Source organism: Copadichromis virginalis, linkage group LG13 (assembly GCF_057382275.1).
Source record: "Copadichromis virginalis isolate Kocher_CV1m ecotype Utaka linkage group LG13, C_Virginalis_male_GT1.1, whole genome shotgun sequence".
NCBI classification, from domain to species: domain Eukaryota; kingdom Metazoa; phylum Chordata; class Actinopteri; order Cichliformes; family Cichlidae; genus Copadichromis; species Copadichromis virginalis.
In genome coordinates this window covers 29130907-29152170 of record NC_140630.1, presented here as the reverse complement: position 1 = coordinate 29152170, position 21264 = coordinate 29130907, and the positions used below count along the sequence as shown (strand labels likewise).

Sequence of the window (21264 nt, the reverse complement as noted above, 5' to 3'; positions counted from 1 at the left end):
AGTTTTTTGTTTTACGCCGGTTTTTCCCGAAGTCGCAAAGGTATGACGTCACAACATTCTGATTGGTCACTTGCAATGTTGATCCTGGAACAACATCTGGGAACAACACCAACACGAGGATATCAGATCAACTGTTTTCCTCCCATCTGTGGAAGGCCTCTTTACTCTTGAAGAGGCTGTAAAACTTTGTGAAAGGTGTCCAATGTGGGCCAGTCATTTAGAGAAGCCCACTTCTGACTGATAACAGCGATGCTGAGGTGAGTTGGTGAAGATATCCTGAACTTTTCTGTGGGTAAGCAGCACTGCTGTTCCTTCCTGTCGTGTTCGGGTCAAATCTGACTGATTTACAACTTAAAACACTCATAAATACTGTTTTGGTTTTTACATCTGATGGCCTCGAGGCCTTATGACATCCTCCACACTATGCAGGTGAACATATGAAAGTGATGATCACCTCTTTCATTGAATGTTGAGTATTTTAATCAACCTTGTTACATATGTGGTGTTCCCGGTCAAGGGTGACCACCATAGGAGATGAGTGGGAATCCACTAAAACCCCCCCTCCCATTGACTGAATGACCCCCTGAAAGACCCACTTTACTACCTACTGATTGACCCACTGCACTGAATTTGGTGGTGAAAAATGTTTGTTATGCTAACTTAAGAGCTGTTAAAACAGGCCGGGAAGACTAAAGTAAGGGGGGGTGTACACAGAACTGGAGGGTTAAAGCTGATGTTATTAGCCTGTGTTCATCTGTGTAGATCTAAGATTACTAGACTCTGACGCTTAGTGAATAAACTCTCATACAATGTGAAAATGCAATCAAACTATTTATCGGAGAGAAATTGTGAGTGTTTTAATGTTTTTAGGTCACTTAAACCAAACGTTAGTCGGAACGGTCTCGTGTCTAATCTGCTGACATTAAGTACTTCTGACAATATCAGGAATAAACAAGTATCCTGTTGCACTATTTCTTGTGTTAGAGCTCTGACTTCGGTTCAGAAGACTTGAGGCTTGAGGTGATGAAGAAGAGGATGATGTTTTAGAAAGATGCCAGTCACACTGTCCCTTTCCTTCAAATTATTATTATTTGGTGAAGGAGACCCCTCTCAGTTAATAAAACACAGGTATGACCCTTCATGTCTTAAGTTTGAAGGTTCAGGCATGAATTTCAGTGCTCTACACAGCACGCAAACTCCTACATGTTCTCTTTTGCACGGCTTTTGGCATACCATCTTGTATCTTCTAATTCTACAGTGCTAGTTTTCATCAGTTTCATAAACTCCTTGCCGCTACTAGTTGGCCTGATTAGCACACAGGGTACAGCTTCAGTTTACATTATGAAATGTAATCCTGTAATGTGTCAGTAAACTATTTCCTTTTCATGTCAGGCATAGTTCAGATACTGATGGCAAGTTTGTTCTTCTCTAGGCATTTGTTCACCATTCGTCATCGTGGGGAAATGCACTGCATTGTATTAAAAAAACAAAAACAAAAAGAAACTGATAGCAGTCCCTTTTGAAGTCAGTTTATAGGCATTTCTGTGCCCTTTCTAAAGAAATGAGATGTGAGACAGTGCGGGCCAAAAAGGAAAGGAAGGGAGTGGTGCAGGCAGGGTGAGCAGAAATGCCTGGGCTGGATATCACGGGATATAAATCACTACCACAACACTCTGAGGGCTTACAGTTAAGATGGAGAGACAGAGAAAAGGAGAGGCGCTCCAAGGAGATAAGACAAACTGTTTTAAAGACACTGCGGATAGGAATGAAGCCATTAATTATTATAACAAATGTCCGCTTCTCGTCATCCTCCCCCATTTTCTCGTCATCATCATTATTCACTCCGTCATTACGCATGCAGGTATGACGCTTGCAGAGGGCCCGGCATCGAGGGAATGTTACAAATCTAGTGAGGATGAGGTGGGAGGTTATGAAGATTTAAAAAAATAATAATTTGCTATGCGGTGTAAAGGAGTTATACCACAGTATTTGAGTATGGTGCTCTGGCCTGTCAACAGGTGACGCTAAGCAACATTTAATCCTTGGAGGTGACGGGTCAGGTCTTATGGAGACGGGGAGCACGCGGTGGGCGACGGCCATCGGCCTCATCAGACACGTCCTGCACAGGCCTGGGATAGATGGGTTGGGGGATGGAAAGGGGGTATCGCAGAGAAACATGGCTGGAGCCAAAGAAGTTGTGGCTGGGCTATATTTAACATCTCCAACATGTGGGCTTCATTTGGCTAGATGTGTGTGCTGCATACCTTCTCTGACAGTGCCAGACTCAGCCGAAAGCCCTTTTATTTTCACCCACAAGAGATGGAACTCTAAAGGCATAACTACGAGATTTCACTGAGGTTCAGATTTTTTATTTTTTTAAGAACGTATGCATTCAACGAAGGCAAAGTCACACATTTACAGGTGCAAGTGGTAACGGCTCCAGTTTATGACCCAGTCAGCTTCTGATCACACTTCACTTTCCATTTTCTATGTGTGTCACTAAATATGGAATGAAATTAATTATTCAACAGGTTATTATCAGATGCGAGTTAGATGGCTACCTAGAGCTGGGCGATAGAACGATAACATATGTATTGCGAAATAACTTTTTCTCGATAGAAAAATTAAACTATTGTGATAGGCCTCACCGCTCGTCCTCTTTTTAAAAAAAATAAAGAAAAAAAAAGAACAGCCAATCCAAATTAAGTAGTGCAGAGCCAAACCAATCACAGCTGCAGCGTCACGTCACGTGACTTGTTACGTACAGCACAAGTGCCAAGCCGCACATGTGTATTTGTTTTGGAAAGCAGCCAGCCGCCGTGCCGCCCGGGTATTGGAGGAAATGAGTGCGCCGACTAGAGAAAAATCAACCGAGAGCGTAACCGAAGGTTACCGAAGATAAAACAGATGATGGTTCCAATGCCGGAGAGATTGTCAAACGGAAGAGCCATAGAAGTTCCGTAGTGTGAAGGTATTTCGGGCTATTTCAAGTCAAACAGAGTAGCGCGCACTGTAAATTGTGTCGAAAGCAAGCCTGGAAATACAATAAACCGGTGCATGCTCAGTCTCTGACTGGAAGCGCTAATTCGTCATTCGGCTTTTGTCAGACTAAAGTAACTGTTAAAACTGTTTGAAAAGCTAAGCTATACAACAAGGAGAGATTGAGAATTTCCTTTTAGTTCTCAGTTTATTTGATATTGACAAAAGTTAGTCAGTTTTGTCTGTTCTTCTGTAAAACAAACTAAGATTTATTTTTAGAATTAATAATTTCTAAGTGGAATTGACAATTTAGTCTGTTTTGTTTGTTCTATTTTGAAACTTAAACGCTTTAGCGGCTGCCTTTTGTGTAGTTTGCAATATTTGCCTTTATTTATCTGAAAAAGTCTCATGTTCCTTAAGTACGTCTACCCTGTTGAACTTCATCCATCCATCCATTCGCTTCCACTTATCCTTTTCAGGGTCGCGGGGGGCGCTGGAGCCTATCCCAGCTGTCATAGACAGGGTACACCCTGGACAGGTCGCCAGTCTGTCGCAGGGCCAACACACAGGGACAGACAACCATTCACACTCACATTCACTCGCACATTCACACCTAGTGACAATTTGGATTATCCAATTAACCTATCCCCACAAGCTGCATGTCTTTGGACGGTGGGAGGAAGCCGGAGTACCCGGAGAGAACCCACGCAAACACGGGGAGAACATGCAAACTCCACACAGAAAGACCCCGCCTGATGGTGGAATTAAACTCAGGACCTTCTTGCTGTGCGGCAACAGTGCTAACCACCGTGCCGCACCTGTTGAACTTATTATGGGAAATAAATACTTAAATAAAAACAAGCTGCTGATTATTTCACATTTTACTTGTGAGCAACGGCACATTTAAATCTTACAAATATAGTTATTTGGCTTATATCGTGATATATATCGCCCCAATAAAGGGCGATCGTGGCTCAAGAGTTGGGAGTTCGCCTTGTAATCGGAAGGTTGCCGGTTCGAGCCCCAGCTTGGACAGTCTCGGTCGTTGTGTCCTTGGGCAAGACACTTCACCCGTTGCCTACTGGTGGTGGTCAGAGGGCCCGGTGGCGCCAGTGTCCGGCAGCCTCGCCTCTGTCAGTGCGCCCCAGGGTGGCTGTGGCTACAATGTAGCTGCCATCACCAGTGTGTGAATGTGTGCGTGAATGGGTGGATGACTGGATATGTAAAGCGCTTTGGGGTCCTTAGGGACTAGTAAAGCGCTATATAAATACAGGCCATTTACCATTTTACCATATATCGTTATCGCCTGAAATGAAAAAAAAAAAAAAACATATCGTGATATGAAAAAATCTCATATCGCCCAGCTCTATGGCTACCCCATACCTGCATACCACCATCACCCAGGACCTGAAGTGGGAGCCCACCATCACCTCCGTCATTAAGAAAGCCCAGCAGAGGATGTACTTCCTGAGGCAGCTGAAGAAATTCAACCTGCCAACACGGACGATGATGCAATTCTACACTGCAATCATCGAGTCCATCCTCACCTCCTCCATCACCGTGTGGTACGCTGGAGCCACTATCAGGGACACACAGAGACTGCAGCGTGTTGTGCGCTCTGCTGAGAAGGTGATTGGCTGCAGACTCCCATCTCTGCAGGACCTGTACACCTCCAGGACACTGCGGCGTGCAGCCCGGATCTCAGCTGACCCTTCTCACCCTGGACACAGTCTGTTTGACCTGCTCCCCTCAGGCAGGAGGCTCCGGTCCATTCGCACCAGAACCTCTCGCCATAAGAACAGTTTCTTCCCCTCTGCTGTTGGACACATGAACAATAACCGTACGACTGTTCCCACCACTAACACATGACCCTACGCTGTGTTCACTGCATCATTCCATGTTTGGCACTGATCACCACCTGCACTCATGTATATATCATGTATATATCTATCTATCTACTTAGCACTTTTAATTCTTATTCTTATTTTTATTTTCATGTCTATTTAAGCTTAATTTATAACAGTATGTCTGCACTGAAGCACCGCAGCAATTTCCTAATGTTGTAAACCCGCTCAACATTTGGCAATAAAACCCTTTCTGATTCTGATGTAGTTCTGCTGGAGGTTTCTTCCTGTTAAAAGGGGGTTTTTCTTTCCCACTCTCGCCAAGCAATTGCTGAAATTACTGTATGGCCTTTACCTTACAGTATAAATCGGCTTAAGGCAACTGTGGTTGTGATCTGCCTATAAAAACAAAAATGAAGTGTTTTGCAGCATACGACTGAAGACGTGGATCAGACTAGAAACAGTTACAGAACCAGCCCTTAAGTGTGCAGTCAGACAGAGTGTACAGATGGAGGAAAAACCAAATGCGATCAAGACCAGATTACCAATACAGGTGAAATAGTCTTGGAGGTCTCTAAAGATCCTGAGGCAACACGTCAGCGCCTAAAGAGCTGCTGGTAAAAACTTCAAACTGGAAAAAAGAAAGTTAGACTATTTTTGTAGTCATATCTGAATCCAGACATTGTTTAAACATTCTGACACATATCCATAGTCCAATAACAATTGTCTCTGTAATAAAGGGTACAATGCCAGCAGGAAATGCTACAACTTAAAAGCACTGTTTAATGGAGCCAACTTGTCAAACTGAAAACAACATGATTTTTTAAAAAGGCTAAATATTTGGGGCACTAGCAGCTTTGCATTTCCTGTTCTTTGACTTTGCTATGTCTTATAACCTTGAGCTACACTATTATGTACAAACACATACCTTATTAGCATTACTCATACAACAGGGTTGAACTTGACTGTTTTAGAGGGCAGAGGTTTCACCCTCACACACTAGAGTTTCGTGCAATAAGTACTAATCCTGAAAGATCATTGGGAAGCAGAATGACTGCGCTAACCTGGCAAAGGACCAGTAGCAATAGTTGCCCCAAATCTCCACCTTTAAACATAACAAAGGTTGGATGAAGGAAAACACAAAACAGTCATAACTCCCCTTGAGGTGCAGAGGAACGTGAACATCTAAACAAAATTCTCATGCCAGTTCCTTCAAACAGTTGATGAGAATTTTGCACGCAAACACCAAATGTCACCCTCACCGTGGCACTGAAGACACTGAGGTCAATGCAAAGGGAGTCAGACTACTCCTCTGGGGAGGCACAGATGTTAGCATGAAACTTGAATTCCTTTCAAACTTTGAGTCTGGGCCAAACAAACTAAAAGAGCTGCTCAACACCAGAATATATTATACAGTAAACCGCAAACAATACGGCTCTACCGTTTCACTAAAAATGTGACAGATGTTTATCCAATCTACTTGCAAATTGGAGGATTTACTGCCTGGTTAGTTTGAGGTATTTGGATGAGTGGTTCTTATATTCCAGTTAACAAGTCTGTAGGGTGAGGGGCACTAGCTTTGTGAAAACACTGACTCATTTTAAATCTCATTCCCCAAAATCTTACCCTAAGCTTAAGCATCGCAACTAAACTAAACATTAAAAAAAAAGATAGACGTAGCCATGGAGACAAAGACACCCGCCTGCCAAAAAAAAAAAAAAGGCCACTGCACTAACAATAAAGCCAAATCCCACAACTACTGTACTCACAAAGCATGCTACAATACCAGTTTTATGTCTCCTCACTATGCCAGCCACTAGAGCAGGGCGATATGACCAAAAATATTTATCACGATATACATTTGAAAATTTGCAATAACGATATAACTGACGATATAATTGACACTAGACAAAATACTTTACAACTCCACAACTTTATTAGTGCAAAAAAATAAAAAACAACCCATCAATGTATTTTCACTTAAACAAGCAGCTGTTTTTTTATGTGCAAAATTTCTTGCTGACAGTTTAACCAAAAGGCATTTCCAGTGGAAACTGGCCGACATATCCTCAGCATAACCATGTATAATATCCACAAAACTTAAAAGAGGTTATACACACACAATACGGTAATATTATGTTGAAGCACAGTACGTATCACTCCGCGAGGCTCCTGCCTACGATAGCTGTAATGCTCCGACAATCCATCAAGCGGTGCGGCTTCGTAGCTTAGCAAAGTCGTACTAAAACATTTGACAGATTTTCAAACGCCGTGTACGACATAAAATCGTTTCGAGGTCAGTAAACACAACCAGAGTTCATACATAAGGCACACGGGATTATAAGGGGCGCTGTCGATTTTCAGAAAAATCAAAGGATTGATTTTAAGTGTGCCGTATTTTCCAAAAAAAACACGGTAATAACGACGGTCAGCTAGCATGCGCTACCAAAAATAGTGCTTTGTTGTGTATCTGACGGTCGAAAGCCAAACCAGTTCCACACTGAAGTTGCAGCATTTTTACAAACCAATTCTGCTTCATCCGTTTCATTCAACGATCCGCTTTCGCCCTCCTCATTCTCCGTCGCCGCCGCCATGCTTTTTCCGCCATGTGCGTATGAAAACAAAGGCACCGCGCATGCGCGTTTTACCCAAATTCTATCACGATATTCCATTTTCTTGTCGTTGCCCAACATTATACCGGTATTACAGTGAACGGTATGATATGGCCCAGCCCTACCAGCCCCTACCAACACACATACAGCACCCACATGCAAGCACTATTATCTAAACCATCAGTAGTGCATTCCAACCTCAAGGTCAAAGCTTAACTCCCTATATCCTCCCAAACACGCGCGCACATCCACACACACAAAGTCGGACGCACAAGCTATCCAGCTGTAAAAATACTGCATCAATCATCTGGCTGGACAATTTACACATCAGATAAACTATTCAGAATAGCTATAGTGACAGAATAGCTTAAAGAAATGTAATGAGAAGGCTCTGCCTTGCACACATAACACAATAGTGATTTCCGTACAAAGTGAAAAAGCCTTCACACCCACCTTTTCTTTGCCACAAAGCATCACCAGCTGTGTGCTTGCATTCCAGAAAACATGAGCTTCAGTCTCCACCACCTTAGTTGTGCTGCTTTTATTTTATACACCTTATCAAGGTGCTGTTGAAGGGTGTAGGCGTGTTAAATGCTGAGATCAGGTATTATTTTCTTGGGATGCCAAATCTTGTGGACACACAAGGTTGAAGCTTACAGTTCTTATTTGCAGGTGCAGCATAAGAACATCTTCCAATAATATTTGTACATTCCTCTAATGGAGAAATGTAACAAAATGAAGTTGTGACTAAAGTTTCCCACTCGCCTGAGAGGTTCACTCTCCAGTAAACAGCGAGTGGATTCAGACGAGCTGCAACGCGAGACAACACACACATGCGCTGCTCGCTGCAGGAACAGCTCACAGTAGATGGGTGTTTTGTCTTAGTGTGGAAAGACACAAAATCCTACAGACGAACACAAAACAATCTCTCTTGTAGCCATGGCGAAACCTTAGATTATATCACAGCGATTGTACCAGTACTGAAAAACGACAATGAATTGATGACAGCACATCCATATCAAAGATGCAGAAACACCTGCGCAAACAACACAAATGAAAGAAGCCTCGCACACACACAAACACACAAAATATTTAGACCTTTGCTGATTGTGAATTGTTCTATAGTTAGAAAGAAAAGTTCAGATAAACTTAGTTTGAGAGGTTTATCACAGCTGAGTGAGCAGGTGTGGGACTCTCTTGGGTTGGACAGAATTCCTTTGGTTACATTTTTTCCTTTCAGACTTTACATAAGCAGGCAAAGAGACTGGAAAAGGCAGGGTGGGAGAAATGCTCATTCAAGTCCACTGTTATGAGTGGAGGGATGAATAGTGACAGGAAACAAGGAAACATCACAACGCAGGGACGACAGTCATGAAATAAAAGTCATGTGTGTGCCAATCCAGCACGGCCAAAGTTTCTAATAATGAAAGGTCAGCGTATGAACAAATATTTCCTCTGAGGCAAAAGCACAGCCTTCCCTAAAGCCTGTGCTTTTCTCTGTTAATGGCATAACTGATATCCGGAATTTTGCAATGTCAAAAACAGCTCTGACTGGGAATTAGGGCTGGGCGATATGTACAAATTTTCCAACCGACAATCGTCAGTCCAATAATCAACGATGGGCGATATATTCGTGCATGCGCAGGACGACCGGAGCAATGTAATCATGCACAGACTGATTTGCGCATTTACAACACAGAAGAAGTCCAAACATGGACGAACTAATCCCCTAATTAATTGTTCATTGCGTTAGTCGTCATGATGGCATGTTAACGCTGACAGCACTAAAAAAATATAAAGTCGCCAATTTGGGATTTCTTTGGCTTTAAACCAGATGAAAGAGGGAGACCTAAGGAAGTGTGCAGACGTATGGTGCGAGCAAAGTACTCAAACACGACTAACTTGCATGAGCATGCACGTGTCCACCTGACACTGGCTGAGTATCCTAGACTATCACCAGCTTCTGCAGCTCCATCAACAAGCATTTGGGCGCACTCTGAGGACGGTGCATGTGCTTGCAGATGAACGAGGGTGCTGTTAAAACAGCGCTACTATTTTTTTTTCCTTCTGTTGACTGCTTCTATTAGCTCCATCGTTATTAGCAAACTTACTCATGGGCAAATAAATAAATAAATAAATCACCGTTGTAAAAATGATCGACGATAGCTGATATATTCATCCAATCGCCCAACATTGAGTGCATACATAAAAACATCATTAGAACATCGCTGAACTGACTACCACATCAAAAGAAGAAGATGAATAGAGCGGATGAATCTCCATGTCTCAGTCAGAATGCTTGGTGTGGGTTAAAACATCCTCCACTTCACAGAAAGCAGCCACAGTCCTGACCACCCGTGTCACATGTTCATTGTATGTAAGACGACAGGAGAGAGAAATCCACTGGAGTGTATCAAACCAGCAGAAAACATATTTGGGTCTGGATGCGTTTTGCTTCCCTGGAGACACTGCTAAGTCCCCTGCTTTGCATCTTTGTGGTTTGTGCAAACCTGTAGAGTCCATGCAACTGAACTGCGCTGTTTGTGAAACTAACCCACATTTGTAGAAAATCATCAGTAATGGTCTCGGTTGTTGTGACTCCACTGTTTCCACTGTACCTGTGCATGCATGCGTAGATCACCTACCTCATGATGAAGGGCATGAAAGGTGCGAGCCCCAAAGGAGAAGAGGATCCATCCATGGGAGAAGGGTAGAGCCGACTGAGAACCAGCAGCAGCAAGAAGAGACTGGGGTGCAGCTTCACCTGACCGCTGTCACTGAACATGTACACAAACACAAAGAAGCACACAATTAACGTTATCTAGAAAGTAAAAGTCATAAATCATCAATGGTAAAGCCGTTAAATGAATGGATACTTCAAGGCGACACTCCTGCCGTCGCTGTAATGGCAGAGAACCGATAAACTGAACGCTGTTTTGGATAATCTTCTTCTGACATGATCATGAGGGACTCTGTACACATAAAAGAAGTTGTTAGCAAAGGAAAGGGCCTGAAACGTGGGCTCTAGGACTAACCTTCACCTCTCCAGTGAAGGGTTGTTAACAGCCCATAGATAAATGTGGGGCTTATGCTAACATGCAGTCAAACTCTATGAAGTTGAACTTCAGGAGTCTCTATGGCAGAACTGCACAGTAATTATTTCTTCACTTTCTTGCCCTTTGCTAAGAGTTCATAGTTAAATGAGAATATCCTCTTGTCTATCAGCTAGTGATGTGCAGATCGATCCTGAAATATCGATTCCTCCAATACCAGTCATTTATGTTCTAGAATCGATTCTCACATTACAATATCGATATTTTAGTAATTTAGAGTAAATTTGTAGTTTATCATTAACTACAAATGATAAACTACATTTCATGTGCGAAATACGTCTGTATAAATGTCTCGCCGCCCCTTGGCGTGCGCACTCACAACGATGGCTGAGCGTAATTGTGTGGATGTATTTTACCTCCACAAACAGCTGAGACGTGGTTTGCAATACATGTGGCAAAAAAGTGAGGTGTTGTGGCCGTACTAGGGAGACATTCAAAAGGGCTGTTGGGGGGGATAAATACATTTTACAGTGTTTATTTATAGGATAAAATACGTTAAATGTCACCGTTATTATTGGCCGGCCCGGAAACAGCGGGGGTGTCCAAATTCAGAGGCTGCTTCCACCTGAGGACCCGGCCTTCGCGGTCTAAAGAAAGCCGGGTAGTACGTCACGAGCTCCCTCGGTGGAGTGAAACTCTGCCGTCTGCTCCTTGCTATCTAGATATAACAGGGCGCTGGCGTAGACTCTTCTGTTTAATCATTTTCTGTTTGATGTTTATTCAGCTGTGTGAAAACCCCGGAGGAACCCTCCTGAGGGATTAATAAAGTTAAATTTAATCTAATCTAATAACTTTAATCTCAGCCAAACCGATTTACCCACGAACAAATAAAACACTGAAAAAGCCAAACAATAACATTTTTAAGTTATCAAAGTGACTTATATATCCTGTTTAACCCGAGTAGCAAAAGACCGCGGGGGTTTGAAGACGATGTGTCGGTCGGCTCAGATATTTGACGTTTACACATTCTCACCTGAAAATATGTTAAAAGTTTTTTTTGCGACCCAGAAAGAGAAATAAGAGTAATATTAAAACTAAGTCGCTGCCGTCATTGCTGGAATTGGCTGGGCCACGCTATGAATTCTGCGATACGGTTTTTCAATTTTGTTGTCCGGGTGGAAAATCGGGGGAAATTCAGGAGAATGGTGAGATTTTCGGGACGGGCACTGAAATTCGGTATTGTCCCGGAAAAATCTGGAGGGTTGGCATGTATGGTTGTGGATACACCACTAACCTTGTCAAACACCTCAGAGTAAATCATATCACAGAATATGACGAGCGTATGTTGAGACGAACTGAAGAGGAGGAGAGGGACAGGTGCTGCTAGGGCGAGACAGACGTCTCTCATGGAGTCCTTTAGTGCTGCAGGCAGGCAAAGTGTTCAAATAGGCAGAACTTCAGATTTTTTATTTCTATATGATGAACCCTGCATTATTAAGTAATAAGAACAAGTAATCTGATGTCCTGTAATCATTATGATGCTATAATTTGAGATACAATAAATAAAATACGTTTTTGTACAAAGTAACTGTATCGGATCAGTATCGTCGATACCACCCTGAATATTACTTGGTATCAGATCGGAAAGGAAATCAGTGGTATCGCACATCACTACTATCGGCTGACTATGAAGCTAAAGCAGCAGACGATTAGCTAAGCTTAGCACAGAAAGACCGAGCTAATGAACAGCACTTGTTAGCACAGCACTAGCAGTTAAAACGTTAAAATCGGTGTAGTGTTCACGTGACAGGAACTCGAGGAAAAGCGCTTTTTAGCTCCTGGAATTCATCTATAGTGGTGAGAAATAAACAGTCTGATGTGGCGCTCACTGCAACAGGATCAAACAGTGAAAAGTCACCTGAAAAGCACAGATAACCAAAGTTACCGTGCAAAATTTAACTGGCCTAAATTCCTCTTGCTTTTTAATAGACTCTGCATGTCTAAAACCACCCACGCTCTCAAACAGTCATGTCCTCATCAGTCCTTGAACCGAGCTTTTCACCTCCCTCTTCTCCTCCATCCAAGCCAGCTGAGTCAGAATGGAAAAGTGTCTCTCTGCCAGCGGTTTCACAGTTTCACTCTGACACACTCGCAGGGAAGGAAGCAGGGAGGAAAATAGAGACGGGGAAAGAAACAAGGACTCAAAGAGCAAAATAAAATGAACCTTATGTAGTGTCAACAACAAAGTGCAGCCCCGCTTTGCCTTCACGAGCTTTAGTTTTTCCTGTCTTGAATATAGAAACATGAGGAGGAAACAGTGTTTCAGCTTGACGCTGAACTTTGTGAAGGTCTGCTAATGTGACTGTATCAGGAGAGCAGTACATCCTTTGGGCCCTGTCATTAGTCATGAGGATCTCAGAACGGAGACCTTCCCTCTCGCTCCTTCCCCGAGAAAACATCGTATGCTTTTCATTACTTCGTTAAACAAAACACTCACAGAGAACCGTCCACTGGGACTGCCGCAGATCGGCAAGATGGGAAATGTAATAGCGGCCCAATTAGTAACTGGTCTAATGTGTTTAATGTCACAATTCAGTCAAGCACAGCGGGACAGGATGTGATGTCACAGAAACAAGGGACTGGGCTGGTGGTGGAGAGGGGGGCATACAAGGCCTTGTTGGGATGCAGCTGAAGGCAGAAACATTTGACAGGATAAAAAAGCGACTCTGTGGCATTTAATGCTGTCAGATCCTTCTGTGAATGTTTGCTTTCTCTAACCCAAACTCCTCAATCATCTTCAACGGCCGGGTGTTTGATGAAACAGCCTATTTTTATTTTGTCTCGTTTAGAAAGAGAGTGGAAACAGAGCGCTGACCTTAAGTATATGAATTCTTCATTTAGAAAGGAGTGAAGGGGACACAGTAGCAAAGAGACACCAAAGAAGCTCTAAAGTAAAGTCAAGCTGCAGACTTTATTCCACTGGTAGACAAATAAATCATCCACTGTGTTTAGAAAATGACTTGGAATATGATCCGAAAACTGTTTTCTTTGGACGTGCAGGCAGAGGCAGATAAGATGAAGCGCTGCTACAAATCAGAGCGGACTAAAAATGCGGGCGGTGACCTGAAATACTTTTGCAGATAAATCTGCTTTGCTACGCAGAGATAATAAAATTTGAAATCTGAAACAACAAGTCGTCTCGGAGCATATATGAGAGCATGCTTAGGCCCCTCCGAGATAGTTTTTTCAAAATTAAATTTAGAGTGTTTAGAGTGAGTGCATATACAAGCAGACACTGTGTGACAGGAGGACTATAGGAAGTACTATAGGAGGTAAAACAGAGGATACCAGAAACAAATGCTACGCAAAATGTACTCACAGGTCATTCAAAACCCTCCATTTAATAATCAGGAATCAAAATAAGAAAGGCACTGGCAGAATACATAAATAAATAAATCTGATTCTTTTGGTCTGGACAGTTTTCTTCCCCCGTGGCGTGTGATGAAGCTGATTTTTAGTTGTTGTTTTTTTTACCTTGCTTCCTTTCATTTAAGGAATGAAAGTGAAAGCCATAATAAATAATAACTATTAAATAAGTCAAGAAACGTGCTCACCTGAAGCCCCGGTCACACAAACATCGAGACCCCGCTAAACGACTGAAATTTACATTTTCATTTGCTAGGTAGCTGGTGGTTGCTTGGTGTCAACGAATCTGCATTTCTTCCCCAACAACCGGTGGTTGCCAAGAAGTTGCCAACTGGTCTCTAGGCCTGTGTGAATCTGATATATAACCTGTGACTCTGAGCAGAGATTCGGTTTGCAGACATTGAAGGAAGGAGAAGCCTTAAAGAATAGCAATTGTTTTTTTGTCCCATCACATATACACTGTGATAATACTGGATGCCAACATTAAGCATGAACAGAGTTTAAAAAAAGAAAACAAAACAAGGTTAGCATATATGTGCAAGTAATGTGTTAGCAAAAAGCCGTGGTTTCAGGGATTTTAATCTATTCTCGGATCTTTAAGTGAAGGGATATCTGAGGCTGACAGTGGGTGGATAAGAACTGTGAATCTTTCTCATCTAGAAAATGTCTAGCACAGTCTGATTACCTAAGGACCAGACACTCCTGCACCATGAAGGACCCACTGCAGCAGGATAAGGTCTCAGAGTGGATCTGAGACAGTCAGGGTATCACAGTCAGGGTTCGCCTTGTAATCGGAAGGTTGACGGTTCGAGCCCCGGCTTGGACAGTCTCAGTCGTTGTGTCCTTGGGCAAGACGCTTCACCCGTTGCCTACTGGTGGTGGTCAGAGGGCCCGGTGGCGCCAGTGTCCGGCAGCCTCGCCTCTGTCAGTGCGCCCCAGGGTGGCTGTGGCTACAATGTAGCTGCCATCACCAGTGTGTGAATGTGTGTGTGAATGGGTGGGTGACTGGATATGTAAAGCGCTTTGGGGTCCTTAGGGACTAGGAAAGTGCTATACAAATACAGGCCCTTTACCATTACATGGAGTCTGTGCGACTTTCTGAAGCAGTCTACTAGGGCCCACTCGGGTCTCAGTGACGCAGGTTTCGTCATCAGTGGGTCTGTGTGGAGCTCCATGTGCCTGCCTGGTTTTTGTGACTGCGTGGACTCATCCACTTAGAATACCTATTGCAATGCGCCCACTATGCATGCTCTCCAGGTGCCGGACTTTAAGTGGAAGTCTGAAATCTAACAGGAATGACTGCTGGGCCGTTGGGTTTCCAGCTCTCCACTTAACGTTCACCGCCGCGTCTCCAAACTCTTTCACGTGTATCACAGGTGCTCGTTGTGAACCTGCTGCTATCTGTGAACAGGATGGTGTGCAAGTGGTTCATCTGCCACTTTTGGCGTTCTTGGGCAAAGGACCTAATGTGATGCTCATGGAGTTCGTTTCTTACTGTTTGACTGGATAAATGTACATGAGCAGCTCTCTGGTGGTTACTTTGTAAATACATGAAATGGATTCACAATGTTTTGTGCTTTCTAACTCAACACATCCATATCCCTGAAGTTCATCTGACTTTGTTTGATACCATGATGAGTATCTTTATCTTCATTTAAGGATAGTATATATAAAATATATGGATATACAGTGTAACGTGTTGCCAAAAAAACAAAAAAGGAGAATGATGGCAGAAAGATGGTGCTTTAAACAATATTTCTATAACAATAAAATAAAAACAGTTTAAACTCATGGTGGGAGTCATTTTTAAGAGGTAAGAATCAGAGTGTAGGGGGTTGATTATACAGAGATCACTGTTCAGCTGTGCAGGCAGTGATAACAGGTCATCTCTCACAGTAACCAGCTGCTGTCAGGGAAACACCCTGTACACTAGCTGCCCAGCATCAAACACTTGGTGACTCTAATAAGGCTTGAATGCCTGTAGAGAGCATGCCATGTGCTGGTCCATCTGCATTGCTTTGCTATCAACAAGTGAAACTGAGCTTTTGGAGCTAATAAAGCTCATAAAGTAATGAAAAGCGCCTTTTATCAGGAGTAAAGACTTCAGAATTTTTTGAATCCATACAGCTATGAAAACTGTTTAATAGTCACTACAGTGAGATAATCAGAGTCAGCTTTGCAGGTTTAAATACTGCCACCAAGAATTTTATTTAAAAACTATGATTACAAAGCTCATCAAGGCTGAAACATGCCAACATCAGCAAGACTTATCTGCATGCAACAACAATGCTTACTGCAGGAAGAAGCACATACTCTGCTTGTCCAGTGTTTTCCATGTCAGCTTGTGTACTACACATCTCGCAGCTTTAGTAATAAGAGGGATTTCTGCAGGAAGGGCGGATTACATAATCCACAAATATACAGCCTTACACAGGTCCAGATCCTGCTTCTATAATCTTTCCTATATCGTTGGCCTATTTTGGAAACACACTCTTTCACGTCTGTTTAAAAAACCACTAACAGCAGCCCTCTTACCTCCAGTCCTGCAGCGTATGGCTACAGTTTGGTGCGGTTGGTCTGTTTGGGTGGTGCGATACGCTGAGATGTGGGAAGTCAGACAGCCGGGATCTGGTTCCGTGGGAAATTTGCAAATGTTTTAACAAGGGTCGCGGGGAGTAGGGGGGAATTGTGAAAGAGCTGGCCTGAAAGAGCTTTCAATTAATTGGATCCATATTAAGATAAGGCCGCCTGGGCAGCTGTTGGATGACTCATATGCTTTTAAAAAGGGAGTCTGGAGTGAGCTGACAAAGATAAGACCGATGAACCCAAGTGGACCCAACTCTCCACTCCAAAAACTGTAGCAAAATCTCAACAAGACATTTGTTTTATTCGCTCGTAAAGCTCTGTGCTTTGAACAATTGTCTGTCAGCTAAGCAGTTTAGAAAAAGGCCCACATGAGAATTCAATGCAGAGGAAAAAGAGCCGAGCTCTTTGAGAAAAACCTAGCTTCCGGACTGATGAAAAGTTGCGCTATCCTTGCTTCTTCCACCAGAAAGCCTGCCAGTGAAAAGCACCACTGCTTAATCAGCTTAAGCAAACAAAAAAGGCTGTCTTGTAGAGCTGAAATGCAAGTCAAAGTGAACCCATAATAGGACCAAGGATGTGCAAAAAGCCACGGCAAGTGTGCGTGTGTGGATTTAAGAGCGCCGCCTTACCTTTCCACTGTGGCTGCAGCTTCCTCCAGCTGGTTCAGAAGGAACGGGTATAGAGCCGGAAAGCGGGTGAAAAACTCTCGACCCGTCATCCTGCAGGCAGAGAGAGAGAGAGAGCTCTTACAACGACAATCAGAAATAAGGATTCACAAACAAGCATCTTTGATATATTCGGTGAAGTGTATAGTAAAGGTTCCATATAAAATACGATCTGCCAATTCATTAGGTACACCTGCTTAAGCGCTCATAGATGCCAATACCACAATGTATTCAGACGTGTAAACATGGTCAAAATGACCATAGCATGGTTTTCAGAAGCAGGCAGGTATTTCAGAAACTGCTACTCTATGAGGAGTTTCCCACACAAGCATCTCTAGGGTTTACAGAGAATGGTGAGGAAAACAAAACATATCCAGTGAGCAGAAGTTCTCTGGGTGAGAAGGCCTTGTTGATGTCAGTGGACTGGCAGAACTGGCAGTAAAGCAACTACCTGTTACAATCAGGGTATGCAGAAGACCATCTCTAAACACACGTGCAGATGGGCTACAGCAGCAGAAGACCACACTGCTCCTGTCAGCCAACAGCATGAAATTCAGGGTAGAATTCCCATGACAATAGAAGCTTGGAAAAACATTGGCTGGTCTGATGAGCCCCGATTTCTGCCGTCATATTTGGATGATAGTGTCAGCATTTTGAATAAATGACATGAAAAGACGGATCCACCCTGCCTTTTTTTAATGATGTGGGCTGGGGGTACGTCCAGGACCGCTGTAGCACCAACTGAACATCATTTAAATACCACAGTCTACTCTACCTGAGTACTGTACCCGTCAAGTAGCAAAAATGCCAAGTCACAAAGCTTAAACCATGAAAGTGGTGCGGCTCAGCCCCCAAGGACGTCGACCTAGAGGCAGACCAAAGCGGAGATGGATGGACCGAATCAAGGACGACGTGAAGAAGATCGAAGCCGATCTGACCGACGCCCTTGACCGACCCAAGTGGAGACGACTTTGCAGAAAAGCAGACCCTGCAACCGAGCGGGAAAAACGCTAGGAGGAAGACAAAGCTTAAACCATGAAAAAAAAAAGGCTTGTTGAACATGACGATGAGTTTAATTGACTAAAATACCCTTTAAAATCAGCTCTGTCTAATAGAGCACCTTTGGGATGTGGTGGAACGGAAGATTAATGCTACGGAAAACCAAAAGTCATAAGAAACGTTTAGAGAACTTGTGGTCACACAGTGTGGTACGACACGTTTCACACCAGGTGGCATCCAGCTTTAACACCACCACCAACAAGGTAGCTGCTGCCCCTGGATTATTTACTATAATCACATATATGAGATATATATATATATATATATAAGGGGTGCCACGATACTCGTATCGATATTGAACCGTTCGATACAGTGCTTTCGGTTCGGTACGCATATGTATCGAACAATACAACATTTGTAATTTATTTTATCAACTTTCCTTCCGACGATGCTGTCTGTGTTGAGCGCTCAGTGAATCTGCGTTCGACTACTCCGCCTAGGCTGCACTGTCGAGCGCAGATCCACTGAGCGCTCAACACAGACAGCATCGTCAGAAGGAAGAGCGCAGGGCAAGCTAGCGAGACAGAAGTTAAGCTCTCCTTGCAACATGGCAAATTGAACCTCCCCCACCCTCATTCAGATCTGGCGTTTGGAATTATTTTGGTTTTCATGTGACGTATGACCCTGAAGGTAAGCGCGTCATGGACTAAAGTAAAACAGTATGTTGGATGTGCCACGAAATGCTCAATTACATGGGTGGGAACTAGTGTGTTAGCACAGTTAGCTCGTTAACGTGTTGGCCGTCTAGCCCCAAGCAGGGGTAGCTCGTTAACGGAGATTTGCCGTGTTGTGGCATTAACGTCATTTCAACGAGATTAACGCTGACAGCACTAGTGGGAACACAACGAATATGACTGCACATTTACGCCGACATCATCCTAGTGCAAAGATAAGTGGAAGCAGACAAAAACAACAAGCACGCATGCTACAAACTTTACCCGAGTCATTTAGAGAGCCGTTAGCACATGATTCTCCTTATGGGGACCTGATATGTTTAATATTGTGGCGAGCTCAGACAAGGAGGAGACGGAGGTGTCGTTTGGTCTTGCTTCCCGTGAGCTAGCCAGGAAGCACAGCCGTTTATTGACATCTGCAGAAGAACACTGCCGCTAGCTAACTGCTCAGCGCAGCAACCGCACAGCAACAACAACAACAACACACAGGGCGCCCTCTGACCCCGGAAGGACACACCGTTGCAGCGAGAGGGCGTCACCCGTCACTATGGCAACATAAACAAAACATAACTGTACAAACAGAACCCCGAACAGCCCTGACCCGCTACAATATGCTGCTGAGAATATAACCCAGAAGAAGCGGATAGTATAGCTTTTATTTTGGAAAGAGCCATTTCTCTGTAATAAACTCTCTTTTCCAAAGATGAAAAATCGCTAGCCCGACGTCCCGGGGCTAGCGATTTTTCCAGTCGGGCTATAAAATCTATCTCTTCCCTGCCCGTCGGGCTATTGTAGGAAGGAAAACTATATGTCAATGCTTTTGCATTCTTTCGGAAATGTAGCTGGGTAATTATGTCATTGGCATCGGTGAGCCACTGTCAGTATGTGACATATTGAAATCACGTTTGAATTTGCGCTTGTTTTTTGCTTTCACTTTGCAATCGCGCGAACTGTGTATAGAGAGCGACAGCACTGTTTGGTGAGTGATGATAATTTGCGCACCAATTCCTCTGACATCGTCTTATCAATCGTTAGCTTATATGCAAACATGACAAGTGAAATCTCCCGCAGCTTAAACATGTGAGAGGTTGATCGCGCAGAGAATCGCTGAGCTTATGTGAGTGCGTGTGTAAAAGCAGCAGGATATATATTTGACTACGATGACCTGGATGACTGAGAACCTTCACAGACAGATATATATTTTAGTTCTGCTGAGCCAAATAAGACAGGTCAGGGTGAAGAAGTGACAGCCAAAGAAAAGCTTACCACAAAACGGAGAAGTTATGACAAATCAGACTATAAGGCAAAAAGAAAGTGCAGCTTTATGGTTTCATGGACAAAAGAATTTCTGTGGCTGCAATATGACGAGCTAAATAACCAGGGCTGCACATAAGTGGTCCGCAGGTGCGCATTCGCTGTCAAAATAAAAAACGCGCACAAGATATGAAGTTGCAACGCGTGTTTGCATACATAAGATTTTCTGGAGGAGGACAGACATTTGTTTAGAACTCTTAAAGATGTCGAAGAAGCTCCTTTAAGCAATTACTTTGGTGTTCCTCTACCTCCAAAGAAATGTCAGAAGGAGTCTGAACCACAAAAGAAGCACGTATTCTCGGAAAAGTGGTTGCAGGAGGTGAGCTGGCTTCAAACAAATGATGAACGCACAGAGATGTGGTGCGGAATGTGCCGTGAAAATCCCACTCTAGCGGACAAAAACAGCCTTTTATATGGACGCAAACGCGCGTTGCAACTTCTTATCTGGTGCGCTCTTTTATTTTGACAGTGAATGCGCACATGCGGACCACTTATGTGCACCCGTGTAAATAACATAGTGTTCTGCCGGGTGTGTTGTTGGTTTTCTCTCGATTTCTCAGTCGACAAGTGCCTTTGTTACTGGGACCAGTCATTTTAAGAAAGGCCCCCATTAGAACCCATGAGAAATGCAAAAAAAAAAAAAAAAAAAAAAAAAAAAAGAATAGGTAGGAAGTTAAAACCCCAAGTTAGTATCATCATGTGGTCCTAAATTTATACACCACTATATAGCAGTTTAAAGAATATACTGTCTTTAATGCTGTTTAAGCTACATTATTTACATAGGTTTTGTGGAGATGCAGCAAAAAGTTTCAGTTGTGATCGGACAAAAAAACAACTTTTCTACATCAGTCAGTTTTGTAATTTGTTTATATAGATTGTATTTGATTCGAGAGGATCCATCTTTCCATCATTAAGGCTCACTGGGACATGTGGTAGAGTAGCTGATATAGGGTAGTGTTTACCCCTTAATTTTAAAGCCCTTGATTTGATTATTAACATAATCAATGCACCCAAATTGCTCTGTAAAGCAGTGTTCAAATAGGCTTTATTCT

At 43.2% G+C, this 21264-nt stretch overlaps 1 protein-coding gene across 1 annotated transcript in view; it reads right to left on the bottom strand.

The window, feature by feature from the left end:
• The window catches only part of thada (THADA armadillo repeat containing), a 124112-nt gene that overhangs the window by 63117 nt on the left and 39731 nt on the right, over positions 1 to 21264 (bottom strand). Inside the window, exons 27-28 of the mRNA XM_085478395.1 lie at positions 17130 to 17219; positions 10081 to 10212 (exon numbers count right to left, since the gene is read on the bottom strand). Of these exons, the coding sequence (XP_085334521.1) occupies positions 10081 to 10212; positions 17130 to 17219 (222 nt within the window). The remainder of the gene's footprint in view (positions 1 to 10080; positions 10213 to 17129; positions 17220 to 21264) is intronic.